The sequence below is a fragment of the Artibeus jamaicensis genome, unplaced genomic scaffold (assembly GCF_021234435.1).
Source record: "Artibeus jamaicensis isolate MK-2021 breed Jamaican fruit bat unplaced genomic scaffold, CSHL_Jam_final contig_414, whole genome shotgun sequence".
NCBI classification, from domain to species: Eukaryota; Metazoa; Chordata; class Mammalia; order Chiroptera; family Phyllostomidae; genus Artibeus; species Artibeus jamaicensis.
This window is the reverse complement of record NW_026521822.1, coordinates 221943-236307: the sequence shown is the minus strand read 5'-3', so window position 1 is coordinate 236307 and position 14365 is coordinate 221943. Positions and strand designations below refer to the sequence as shown.

General features: G+C 35.4%; 1 protein-coding gene across 5 annotated transcripts in view; it reads left to right on the top strand.

The window, feature by feature from the left end:
- The window catches only part of FNDC3A (fibronectin type III domain containing 3A), a 252913-nt gene that overhangs the window by 169336 nt on the left and 69212 nt on the right, over positions 1–14365 (top strand). For 4 of the 5 annotated variants that reach the window (XM_053665453.1, XM_053665452.1, XM_053665450.1 and 1 more), the window contains exon 4: positions 10858–10934. In XM_053665453.1, coding sequence (XP_053521428.1) covers positions 10858–10934 — 77 coding nt within the window. Of the gene's footprint in view, positions 1–6911; positions 7029–10857; positions 10935–14365 lie in introns of those variants that run through there. The other variant, XM_037139008.2, reaches the window with a different exon arrangement.

Sequence of the window (14365 nt, the reverse complement as noted above, 5' to 3'; positions counted from 1 at the left end):
CAAACTAAGGACAGCTAGATCAGGAGCAGAACCATAGAAATGAAGATCACATGGAGGTTTAGCAACAGGGGAGTGGGAGGAGGAGAAGGGGGTAGAAGGTACAGAAAATAAGTAGCATAGATGGTAGGTAGAAAATAGATAGGGGGGAGGGCAAGAATAGTATGGGAAATATAGAATCTAAAGAACTTGAGACACATGGTCATAAACTAATGGGAGAGAATGGTGGGGGTGGGGGTAGCAGGGTGGAGGGGAGTGAAGGGGGGAATAGAACAACTGTAATGGCATTAATAAAATATATTTAAAAAATGAGATCAAAGAAGAAATCAAAAGATACTTTGAGAGAAATAAAAATGAAAACATAATTCAAAATCTCTAACAGCCCTGCAAAAGCAGCCCTAAGAGGGAAATTCATAAAATTATTGGCCCAACTCAACAAACAAAGAAAATATCAAATAAAAACTTTGACTTTGCACCTAAAGGAACTAGAGAAATAAGAACAAGACTGAAAATGAATAGAAGAAAGAATAATGATCAAAGTCTTTTTTAAAAAGTACAAAAGATCAATGAAACGAAGAACTGGCTCTTTGAAAAGATAAACAAAATTGATAAACCTCTAACCAGATTTATCAAGAAAGAAGACCCGAATAAATGAAATCAGAAATGGTATAACTAACAACTGACACCACAGAAAAAATAATAGTAAGGGATTATAAGAAAATACTGTGATCAACTATGTGGCAACAGATTGGGCAATCTAGAAGAATTGGATAAATTGCTAGATATATGCAGTCTTTCGAAACTGAGTCCAGAAGAAAATTTAAACAAACATTGTAACCAATGAAATATTAGCAGTAATTAAAAAGTTCCAACAAACAAAATATCTGGACTGGATGGCTTCTCAGGTGAATTTTACCAAACATTGGAAGAATGAATAGCATCTATTTTTCTCAAACTATTCCAGAAATTCAAGAGGAGGGAAGACTTTCAAGTTTATTTTAGAAGGCCAGCATTATTGTAATTTTAAAACCAGATAAAGACATCACAAAGAAAGAACATTACAGGCTAATATCCCTGATGTATATAGGTGCATAAATCCTCAACAAAAGTATTAGCAAATAATAAATTTGTTATTAGCAAGTAAATTAGTGAATTCAGGAATGCATTAGGAAGATCATACACCATGATCAAGTGAGATTTATTCCTGGGATACATGGTGGTTCAGTATCTGCAAATCAAATGACATGATACACTACATAATATGAAAAATAAAAATTGTATGATCCTATTAGTAGATGCAGAAGCATTTTACAGAATTCAGCGCCCATTTATGTTGAAAACTCACAACATAATGGGAACACAGGGGACATACTTCCACATACCTAATAAAAGGCTATATATGACAAAACTACAGCTAACATTACACTCAGTGGGAGAAAAACTAAATTGTTTTCCTTAAGATCAGGAATAAAAGAGGAATGTTTACTTTCACTACTCTTGTTCAACATAGTACCAAAATCCTAGCCAGAGTAATCAGAGGAAATGAAAGGCATTCAAATTGGAAAGGAAGACAAAGCTCCAATTATTTGCATATGGAATGATATTGTATATGGAAAACTTTAAAGATTTTGCAAAAGAAGTACTAGAACTGATAAGTGAATTCGGTAAAGAAGCAAGATACAAAATTAATTGAATCTTAATTTTGTATTAAGATTACAAAATTACAAAAAAATTAAATATCAGTTGAATTTTTATACAGTAATAATAAACTATTTGAAAGGGAAACTAGAAAAGCAATCTAATTTACAATTGAATAAAAATGCCTAGTAATAAATTTAATCAAAGATATAAATGGCCTGTACATGGAAAATTATAAAACACTGAAGAAATAGAAGTAGTTACAAATAAATGGGAGTATTGTACTGTGCTCATGAATGGGAAGAGTTAACATCATTAAAATGTCCATACTATCCTAAAATCTTTAGATTCAATGCAATTCCTATAAAAATGCGAATGGCATATTTCAGAGAGCCAGAACAAATCATTCAAAAACTTATGTGGAACCACAAAAGACCCCAAATAGCTACAGCAATTTTGAGAAAGAAGAACAAAATTGGAGGTATCATATTACCTGCTATCAAAGTATACTACACAGGTATGTTAATCAAAATAGCACAGTAATGACATAAAAACATATATAGATCAGTGGAACAGAGTAGAGAGCCCAGAAATAAACTCATGCCTGAATGGGTAATTTAAATGTGACAAAGGACAAAAACATAAAATGGGGAAAAGACAGTGTACTTAATAAATGGTGTTTGGAAAATTGGACAGATACGTGCAAAAGCATGAAGCCAGACAACTTAGTTTGAGTTAACAAGAATAACTCAAACTAGGTTAAAGACTTTAATGTTAGGCTGAAAACCATAGTACTTCTAGAAGTAAACGTGCAGTAAGATCTCTTGACATTTTCTCTTACCAATTTTTTTCCTGATATATCTCCTCAGGCAAGGGAATCAAAAGAAAAAATAAATAGAACTACATCAGACTAAAAAATTTTCACACATCAAAGGAAACCATCAACAAAATAAAGAGATAACTTGCTGAATGGGAGTAGATATTCACCAATGACATATTTGATAAGGGGTTAAGATACAGAATTTATAAAGAACTTATATAACAATACCAAAAACAAACAATTCAGCTTAAAATTGGATAGAGGACCTAAATAGACACTTCTCCAATAAGAGCATACCAACAGAAATATGAAAAGGTGCTTAAAGTCACTATTTATCAGAGAAATGCAAATTAAAACCACAATGAAATATCACTTCACACCTGCCAAAATGGCTATCATCAGTAAGTCAACAAATAACAAGTGTTGGCAAGGATGTGGAGAAAAGAGAACCCCTGTGTACTGTTGGTGAAATGCAGATTGGGGCAGGCACTGTGGAAATGTGGAGGTTCCTCAAAAAAATTAAAAATGAAACTGCCTTATGATCCCGTGATTCCACTTCTGAGTATATAGCTGAAAAAACCCAAACACTAATTTGAAAGAATGTATACACCTCTGTGTTCATTGCAGCATTGTTTACAATAGCCAAAATATGGAAGCAACGCAGGTGCCTATCAATAGATGAATGGATTAAAAAGCTATGGTATGCAGGATATTACTCATCCATGAAAAAGAATGAAATCTTAACATTTGTGACAGCATGGTTGGACTTAGTGGGTATTACATTAAGTGAAGTAAATCAGGAAAAGACAAATAGCATATGATTTCACTTACATGTGGAATCTGGAAAAAAAACAATAAATGAACAAAATTGAAATATACTTATAGGTACAGACTGATGGTAGCCAGAGGTGAGGAGGGTTGGGAGACTGGGTATTAAAAGGTAAAGGTAGTAAGAAACACAAACTGGTAGTTTATAAAATAGTCATGGGGATATAAAGTACAGCCTAAGGAATATAGTCAATAATATTGTAATAACTATATATGGTGTCAGGTGGGTACTTAAAATATCAAAGACGATACTTTGTAAAGTATATGATTGTCTAACCACTATGCTGTATGCCTGAAATTAATACAAAATACAGTGCAACCTCAGTTCTAGAACTTAATTTATTCTAGAAGTCTGTTCAAGAAACGACTTGTTGGAAAACTGAATCATACTCATACTCATACATCTTCTCCGTTGTCACCTGAAAGACGCATGACTGATCATACAGTTATGAACATGAAAGGGTTGTCAAGTTGAGAACCAAGGTTTTTGTTCAACAACTGAGACATTTTTTTCATGAACACCTTGGTCCTGAACCGAATTGTTTGAGATGGGAGAGGGGAGAAAAATGAGGTTGACTTATATTGAATGTAAACTGTAACTGAAGATTTGTAAAAAGAAAATGTAAAAAAGGTACAGTATGCTCATCATTGTGGAATATATTCCTGTAATTATGATACCATCAATGTATCCTCTATTTTTATAGGAAAATTTTTGACTGATGCACATACTTGAATTAACAAGGTCTTTAGGAAACACTTATAAAGTGTATCTATATTTGCCCTATTATATCTGAAAGATCCTTGAAAAGTATGGATGATGTCACCAGTCCTCAGCATTAGTACTTTGTGGCAATTGTGACAGTAATAAGGTCTAGAACTAAACTGTGCCCTTGTTAGAAGGGCACTGGAGACAAGTAAAAATACTGTATGGGACAGATATAACCAATAAAGCGAAGACCCCAGAAGGAGGAAGTGGAGGTCATATCAAGGATAGAAGTGGGGAGAGAGTTCTGCCCTGATGAAGGGACAATGATTCTTCTAAAAATAACGTTGAAAATGTTCAATTTCGTGCTGAGATGTGGTTAAGGTCAGTGTGGATGAACTTAAAGAGTGGTAAGGCTCTCTGATAATGACTCTAGAAAACAGGATAGATTATTAACCAGGGATGGATTTCTAAAAGGATTCCTGAGCAATGCTGACAGCTGAGTTAAATTTCTAGATACCTAAATTTATAAACATGCCAGTCTGAACACTATTTGATTTCTACAGTTTGGGTCTAAGAGAAGGAAAGGTAAATATCTGATTGATTAAAATTGGCGATTTTCAGGGGAGGGGATGGAAAAGGAAATCAGTCTATGAAGTCAGTGTTGGATCAGAAGAAAGGGGAGGTCATTATGAAGAAAAACAAATGATGTAGGAAGAGAACTGGAGAGATGAAAGATAGATAGGGTGGCCAAAGACTAAAACATGAAACTTTTGAGATTTCTAAAATGAGAATAAAATTTGAATAAGTGAAAGTCTCAGGATGTGTGTTGGAAAATGGTTTATTCAATGCAGAATGGAAGAGAAGAGTTCAAGAAAGTTTGAGACTAGGTTTTGTGGACATTAAAGTCATCGTGCTCATTCATGGGCAAAAATTTGGTTGGAGAAAAAAGAACTGTAAAATGGTGCCAAACTTCTCAGTGATAACCAAGCATGACAGCAGTTAGACAGGATGGAGGGTAACATAGTCATAGGGTGTAACCTTAAGGAAAAAGAAACTTTAGTATCAAATGAGAACAACAGTGATAATGTGGAAGCAGCCTTAGGGTGTATGGAGACTGCCTCAGGAGGGAATGGAAGCCTCTGCTTTCAAGGGCTGCTGAAAAAATTATTCTAGGGGATAGGAAGGTTTTACTTAAAGGAAGCAGGTAAACAAGTGTTCTGTGAAAAGATTGAGGACAGAAGAGAATGTGTAACAGGGGAAATGGTTTAATTAGCACAATGGAAACAATTGAAAAGGTAACCAGTTAAAGGAAGCTTCAAGAAATGGAAACACAGCCCTGTGAGAACATGAGCCAAAATAAGGAAGTGGGCTTGCAGGGGTTTGCAAAAGCAAACAAAAATGTTTAGGTACAGAAGATCTGAGACATGGTTGGAATTACTGAGAGGCTCAGTTCAACATTTACCAGGAGACTACCGTTAATTCTTACTCTTCAGGCCAGCCTTTCTTTTTAGTAGGTGTGCATAAGTCAACAATTACCTCTCCCAGCATATGAGAGTAGTCTTTCGGTGTCTGGATTGTCTAGCATTTATTGAAATTAAGTTATCCCTTTCCAGTTCTTGTTCACTTTTTTTTTTTTGAATCCTCACCCTTTGAACATGGGTTACTTTTCAATATAGTCTTTCTGTTATATAATACTGGCTTTTCCTCATTGTGTACCCTTGGCAAATAACTGCATTCTACTTTAGTTTCTTTACCTGAAAGATGCCTACTTCAGTTATGAATAGAATTAACATATATAAAACACTCCAAATGGTGCCTGGCACTCTACACTATATCATTTTTATTTTTGAAAAAAAGTTATACGTTTACTTATGTTAACTCTTATTTATTGAGCGGTGCCAGCCAATATACTTGGTACTTTAAATTTATCTAATATTCTCACAACAATGCTGAGTTTATTTTAACCTTTTTACAAAAGGAAGCAGAATCAAAGAACAGTAAGTTGCCTTGCTAATAAACATTAAAGCTATTAAAATTTATCTTTTGATCCCAAAATCCTTTTTATTTTTTTAATCCTTACCTGAGGACATGCTTCGTGATTTTAGTGAGAAGAGGAGAGAATGAGTGAGAGAAACATCAGTGTCAGACAGAAACATTGGTTGCTTCTCTTGGCATGCCCTGACTGGGGAATAAGCCCACAACCTAGGCATGTGCCCTGACCAGAATCTAATCTGCAGCCTTGCAGTTTGCAGGATGACACTCCAGCCAACTGAGCCATAACCATCCAGGGCCTAGAATCCATTTTCTTTACATTCTGCAACTTGTTACAAATCATAATTGTCATTATATAGCACCGTAAGTAATGAAAAGGCCTCTAACATTTTTTACAGGCTTCTTTCTCACATATTTGGTCTCCTCCAGCTGTGCTTGGGTAGAGTGTTGAGCTTTCAGATTTCATAAAAATAAGTGAAATGCTATCCACCAAGTATCTGTATTCTCCAGGTTAAATCTTTTAAAAAAGAAAACAGTAAAAGTGGTTACTCCTTAGTAAATGCCAACCTGAAGTGTAAATCCCAAGTTTGAGGAACACACTGATCAGGCTTATATTCTTAGTTCTTTGTGGACATTAAGTTACAAACATATCTCAGAGTGAATCTTATAAAATCATGTTATATGTACGAACTCTAAACTTTCTAAACAAAAAGCAGCAGGCTGGTTAATAAAATTTAAGTTGGTTCCTGAGGAAGTCTGAAAGATGGTCAAATTTGAGGCAGCAGCAGTAGAAAAAATGTACGGTATCTGAAATGCTGCCAGCAGGAACCTTTGCTTCTCTCCGCCCTTTCCGCTGTTAACTGCAGGTCACGTGGTGAGTTAGATCTCACGTGACTTGGTTAAAGCTCTTCCTCTCAGCTTGCAGGCGGGGTTGGGGGGTGGGGAACACGGAACCGTTCACCAATTAAAGCTGTTACGTGTACTAGTACGCTATTGCCTTGTTGGATTTTCTTGTTCTCTGCTGCTACTGTAAAAAGAAAATGAATGGTAAGATTTGCTGGCTGGTTTGAACATTCTGTTTTTATTTTAAAACAGCATTGAATTAAGCTAAGGTCATGGCGTGTGTGTGTGTGTGTGTGTGTGTGTGTGTGTGTGTTTTCAAAAGCTGCCAAATCTCGTTATAAAAATACTTTAAACTGTTGCCGCTTATTTATAAAGGATAAGACTCTAGAGTTGGGCTGATTTTACATTCCACCAAATATTCCTTTCCAGTGAATTTCTTTTACTAGGTTTTTTAGAACTAAAATCTGAAAATTGGCATCAGATTATTTGGAAGCCATTGTTATATCTTGCTTATAAAGAGAACGTGTAGTAGTGCATCAGTAGCCCATTTCATTTTAAGAATTTAAACCCATAAATATATAGGTTCATTTTTAAAAATTAAATGTGAACATCTGCTAATAAAGACAATAGAACTTATACTAGCTGAAATATCTTTTAATATGTTATTGATGTCACTTATAAGGAATTGTTGCCGAATAGAGTTTTCCTCTGCTGAAAGATTTGAGAATTGGAAATACGCCCTTAAAAATAATCAATACAATAGCTCTATGATGACTTGCGGCAGGTTTTGCTCAAATCATGTAGATTATTCAGAAGCTGCTAGATGTATCTACAGGTATTCAGATACAGCCACTCTTGTGCATATGGGCATTTAAGTGGTACAGTCTGTAAAAGATTTATCTTCTTTTCTTCATTGGAATAAGACCTTCCTCAGTGCTTTTAATTAGGGTCTGTAGTTAATCTTTTAGGACTTCCTAAATTAAAAGGTATTATTGGTACTAAGAAGGTAATCAGACATTTTCATCAAGAGTGTCGGGTTTTAGGATTTTGCTGCTATAAACAGTAGCAGCAACAAAAATGTGAACATTGTAGTTCCAACCCTCAATACTTGTATGTACTGTGTTTATACAATCAGTTTTACATAAAGTTCTGTGTTCAGTGTTAATTTACACCAGTATTTCTAGGTAAAAGTATGGTATCCCTGCTTTGTCTTTTTAAAAAATATGATCGTGTACCATTTCTGTCTCCAGATAAGAAAATTTACTTGCTAGTGTGAAATGTTATTTCCTAGGGAAATGAGTTAATCATTATTCCTGCACTGCAATAGTAATGTATTTACTGTTGGTTTATTGTGGGTTGGGTTTGTTTTATTCTGTTTTCAGTATTACACTTAAATATAATTAAAGGGTAAAGTAGAATTTCATATGACTAGATTATGAACTGTTTGACAGCTTTTAAAGTATAATATGGTTGGAATTACAATTACATAGTACTTACCTATTCATATTTTTAGTAAAAGAAGGGCAGCCCAAAGCAGCTATGTAGTTGTAGAGGTTTAGATTTCATCAGCAATAACTTTTTTACTCTAACTTTTTTACTCTGATGACAAAAAGAAAAACAAAAAACACTATACTGATAGTAGAAGGATTTGACAACACATGAAAGGAACTACAGTCCTGAAGGAACGGGGGAATAGATAAATGTTGAATTCCTTTATTAAGATTACAAACAAAGTTTTCAAGGAATTCTTTTTCCGGTTCGCAGCTAAATTTCACATTGATGAATAGTATCTGTCTAAGCCAATTCTAAAGATTCCAAAAGCTAATTCTCTATAGTTTTATGTAAATTAGCTAATAGAAGTAAACCAGCATTCGTTTAAAACTCTTCTCATTTTCTCTGGAGTCCAGCAAATAGAAGTTAAAAGGTAAATTTTGGATGACGCCTTTCTTACTTAGAGGTATAAAGAACTTCACAAGTTTTACTGAGTAAATCAATAGGTAGTATCTTAAATTTAGGAAAACTTTATTGTTCTTTTCTTGTTTTTCAAAGATATAAAGATTGAGGCCTTAATTTTATAAACATGCTTATGTCTCATATCAGTTGTCAATAATGCATAATATTTTAATGTTTCCTGAATATATAGTAGAGTTATATCCTTAGAAATGAAACTGCCTGATTTTGAGTCCTACTTCTACCATTAGGTAAGCTTAATCTCTCTGCCTAAATTTCTACATCAGGAAAATGGGAGTAATAATAAATTTCCCTAGTATATAAAAGGTCTAGTAAATTAGTATTAGTTATATGTAATTAGCTATTGTAAGATAACATTTTGAACAGCTTCATATATTTGGTGGGCTTGTTTTGAAGAAGAGTAGTTTATTGAAAAGTAATTTTTATAATTACATATAACATAGTATAATTTGGTAGTCTGCCCCCACCACATACACACACTCCTTATATCCTCTTAACCACTTGAGTGGTTTCCCTACCCTGTCTCCTCCTCTCTTTTAATCCCTTTTCTTTCCCCTCCCATTCTCTCTCTCCATTCCAGCCTTCTGCACTCCTTCCTGTCTTCTCTCTTACCATCCCCATTCTCCTCTTCCCTCTCCTTCTTTGCCCCTTCCTTTCTCCCTTCTTACCTTTTTTTCCCCTCCATTCCCTCACCACCACCCTCCCTTCTTTCTCCTTTTCTCCCTCACTGTTAAGTAATTGTCCTCCTGGATCCCCCTTTTTCCTACATTCTCTTTTTCTTTCCATACCTCTCACCTCCCTTTCCCTGCTCCCATCACCACTTTGTTGTTTGATCTTTATCCCTTTTCCTTTCCTAAAAAGAGAAGAGTGGCTATATCTTGATTTGCTGGCCACCTCCATGCTCTTTATTTTGTTTTTCTGATGTTTACTGTTACCAGAGAAATTTGTTTCTTTTCTGCCCTATGATTAAGCTTTTTCTCTCTTATTTCTTTTATAACTAAGATCCACTATATATGTACTGCAGGTTGAAATTCTATGTATAAAAGGAACTCTTTCCCCATTACACTCATCATCAGGCTCTTGGGCGCCTCTTATTTCCTTGGAGAAACCTCAAAGAGAAGGTTTCATTGCAAGTTATTAAAACTAGGAGCTGAAAGTACAATGGCATCTAGATACTGGGAAAAGGGGATCTGAAGGTGAGATTTTTTTTTTAAGTTAGGTAAAGCAAGTGGGGTTTTTATTCCTAAGAAAGAATCAAATACACTTTCCAAAAGTGCCTGTTTTATCCCAGAAAGGTTAAGAGAAAAGGTAAACAAGAGATATTTATAAAAGTTGTTTGGAAAAGATAACACTATAAAAATGAAAGGAAATACAGAATAAGAAAGCTGAATTTTCCTCTTTAAAGAACTTTTTAGTGTAAGAAACAAAAAATTTTCTTGGCTAAATATACATGTGTGGAATTTTTGTTTGTTCTCAAGCCCCCACAGATATGACTCACACATTACACAAATGGCTGTTTAACCCTAATAATGCAAGTTCTAAATTCCTAACTATTCTTTCTTTTGTTGACTTTTCCTTTTGACCTTTTCTTGATTTTTTTCCCTACTGCTTTTTAAATTTTCCCTTCAGTATCTTTTATTGATTTTTATATGTAAAGTTTGGTTTCATTTTCCTCTATTCAGTGTTTCTAAATTTGCACATAATAAGAATCACCTGGGATATTTGTAAAGTATATTGACTCAAGACCCCCATTTACTGTAAGCATACTAAATAAAAATGTTTAGAAGAGCCTGGGAATTTGTGTGTTCAAAAGCTTCCCAGCTAACTTATTATCACCAATCAAGTTTGAGAAATATAACCGCAGGTAAAGGGTAATCAGTCAGGGCACTTAATAAAATTTTACATTTTATAACAGTTGATTCATCTGAGTTTCTTTTCATAGTTATACAGTCCTTATTTGAATGTTTAGTTCAGATGAAATATTCAAGGGTAACTCAATTGTTTTCACCTTTAGCTTGCTAAATTATCCTGGCTTAATACATTATATCTATGGCCCATTCAGGTCCTGCTCAGGTTCCAATGATGTCTCCAAATGGTTCTGTGCCTCCTATTTATGTGCCTCCTGGATATGCCCCACAGGTATGTTTTTATGTTACTTTTCTTTTCATACCTATGTAATAGTGATCATAATGTTACTTTAATTTCAATTAAAAATACAATTTAAGTACTGAAACTTACCCTGTCCAGTATATCTTCAGTAAATCTTTCTCAAGTATTTTAATACATTCAGTGTATTTGGGAAAAAAAGGAAAATTAAATCAACAGCATTCATTATTTGTTTTTATTTGGGGTGTTGAGTTATAATAAAGAATTAATTCTAGAGATTTATTCCCTGAACATGTTAGTAACATAAATACTATTTTAAGATTTAAAGGTGCCTACACTAACATTTTTTAAATTAATTATTTGCTTAGAAGTAATGCGAGGTAATGTTTCCAACCTTACTTACACAGTGACTCACAGATATTCATAGTAACTGTATGATACATTGTGATAAATCAAAGAGAATTTGAAACCTGTGGATCTGCAACTCTTAAGGGCTAGGGGGATCAATATCAACACACATCTGTAAGCTTTTTCTATATGGGAAGCTCTGATTTAAGAATAAAGGACAGTACACATATTTGCACAGGAAAACTGTAAAATCTGTAGGTGTTCAGTTCCTTTAGCTTCTGAGATTCTGTGTAGTCTGCCATTGCCTCAAATCCTTTTCAAAGTACCCAGGTTTTTATTCCCAGCAATGAATCTATACTGAAGTTTTCTTCAGGCCCTCTTTTCCTTCCTAATTATGCCAGAATATTGGTGGGATATTGTGGTGGATTCACTGCCTACTCTATGAAGCCCACCACTATATGAATGACAGCAAAAGAAGACTATGCTAGTGGGGAGAATGGAAGTACTGTGAGAATTAGAGTCAGAAAAGCTGAATTCGTATCTAATTTTAAACCCTGGATGGCTGCATGGCCTTGGACAAATCAATGTCTTTGAGTCTCAGTGCCTTCACTGTAAGATGAGATGCTAACATATGTGAACGTACTTTGTAAGCTTTTCAGAAAAATATTCTGCTTACTGTCTGTACTTTAACACATGTACACATATACTCCTTAATTGTGAGAGTGACTTCCTCACGAGTCCTTCAGTGTGCCACGGACACGAGGATGAATATGACTGAGACATGAATTGATCTGCTTGGAGAGGAGAAGTGGGCAGTGGCCAGTTTCTCCAGGGAGACAAAGGCCAGCAGCAGCCAGTTTCTCTGAGGAGAAAAAGGCCCTGAGCACCTTCTTCCATAGCCTTTTATTGGGTTGTAGTACACAGAATACAGGGTGGCAATGATCAAACAGTAGATAACATTTCAAAGAAATCTCAGGGCTTGTCTGAGTCAGTGTCTGTTAGGAAGGGAGTTGTAGAAACTTTGGGAGACATACTCATTTCCTCTTGGACCCTTATATGAATGAAAGCACTCTTTACAAAGCAGATTTCACAGGTTTATCAGCAAGTCTTTTTGATGCCAGATTTTTCCCCAGGACATGCTCTAGCAAGGCAAGGAGCTGTACCTTTCCCCATCAGGTATTCAGGTTTAAGGGGATTAGAGCCAGGAAGCACTTCTCCCAGAGAACATGGGGACTCAGGCTTTGTCAAAGCCTGGAGTGGGGGGATAGTGGCACGAGAGTCCATTGCTCGTTGTTGCAGCTCCCCCCCCCAGTCCTTCCATGAAGGCCTCCCAAGTGATCAAGCCTGGCTTGGGGTGCCCCCTGCTGTGAGGGGTCTTACCTGTCATTGACTTCCCACCAAGCTTTGGGAGCAGGGAGAGGAACTGAGGCAGCGTTTGCTACCAGAGACAGGCTCTGTCTCCTGCGGCTGGCATTTCAGAGGTCATCTCTTGCCCTTAGCCACAAGGGGTTGAGATACAATTCCTAAAACCAGGCAGAGTGGTCTACAACACTTAATTTATTGTAGTGCTCATTCTGCCTCTGTTATGCAACTAAATCTCTTTGATATGTACAACCCCAAAGGCATATATTTTAACCTTGTCCTCTTTGACCGCTAAACATTTAACACCATTAATATGTGTTACCCCAGACTTCCTTGACATAATGCTGTCGTGATAACTTATTCACAGACCTTTCTTCACTTATATAGAACCATTCCTGGTTTGTTTGGGTTTTTTTCAACAATCATATATTGAATGGCACCATGTGCCAAGCTCTGTATTGGATGCTAGTGACAGAAAGATAAGTAAGACAAATTATTTTAGTGCAACTATAGGGTATCCTGCTGTTATCTCAGCTAACAGTACCTTTCATTTTTATTTTTCTGGCAAGTTCTTGACCTTCTCGTTCATGACCTCCTAGAAGTAGCTTTCCTTAGAATTTTCCAAGGTGTCTCTCTTTTTTGGGTTCTCCTGGCACATTGTATAGATCTCTCTTTAACTGAATGAATCACACTTTAGTTCATAAGTTCTCTTTCCTGAAAAGATAATGAATTCTCACAGTTCCCCATATTCAACAGTGTTCAACAAAAATGTATTGAGTGCTCATATATACCAGGGACTCTTCTAAGTGTTTGAGATATGTCCATGTATAAAAGAGGCACAGACCTCTGTCTCTCTGTAGTTTACATTCTTGTGAGGAAAAGCAAACAATAAGCATAATAAATGGATAAATTACAGAATGTGTTAAGTGGTAAGTGATATGGGGAGGAAAAGAGAAAATAAAGCTGGTTACATTGGTCAGGGTAGGTCTCATTTAGACAGGTGATATTTGAGCAAAATTTTGAAGGACAGATAAAAGTTGGCTATGCATTTGGGGGGGCCAGGGGAGAAGATTCTGGGAACAGGAACAAGCAGTTCAAATGGCCTGAAATAAAAACATGCCTGGGAGCAGCAAGGAGGCCGCTGTGGCTAGACTGAGTTCTCAGAGCAGAAAGTGTTAATAAATTAAGTAATGAGGTCAGAGAGATAAGAGGACCAGATAATTTAGCACTTTTACTCATATTTATTTCCTCAGTGCTGAGTACAGAGCTTGTTATGTAGTAGGGGTTCAATAAATACTAATAAATCAATGAAATAATCACCTAAATTGAGGTTTCTTATCTTCAGGCCAATAGCTACTAAAATATTCTTCCGTATTACTTTGGTCTTTTTACTTCTGTTATCATAAAGAGCCTTTAGTTGGCTTGTTCATTCAAGAAAGTCTAGATTTCTTAGATTCCTTGATATATAAGGCCTTTACACAGTTTGTCCTGGTTGACCTTTTTATCCTTTTCTTGATAAGTTTAACCATATATCCCTTTTTGCAGCCAAACATGATTATTGACGTGCTCACTTGATATTTTCCTTTCTCTATGATTTTGTTAATGCTGTTATCTGAGGCATGTTATTCATTCTTGCCTTTTGAAATTCTACTCATCTTTGGAAGACTTAGGTTAAGTTATTTTTACCACTTCTTGATGTGTTATATTCCACTTAGTATTATGATTATATGTATATGTATTTATTTTGTAGGATT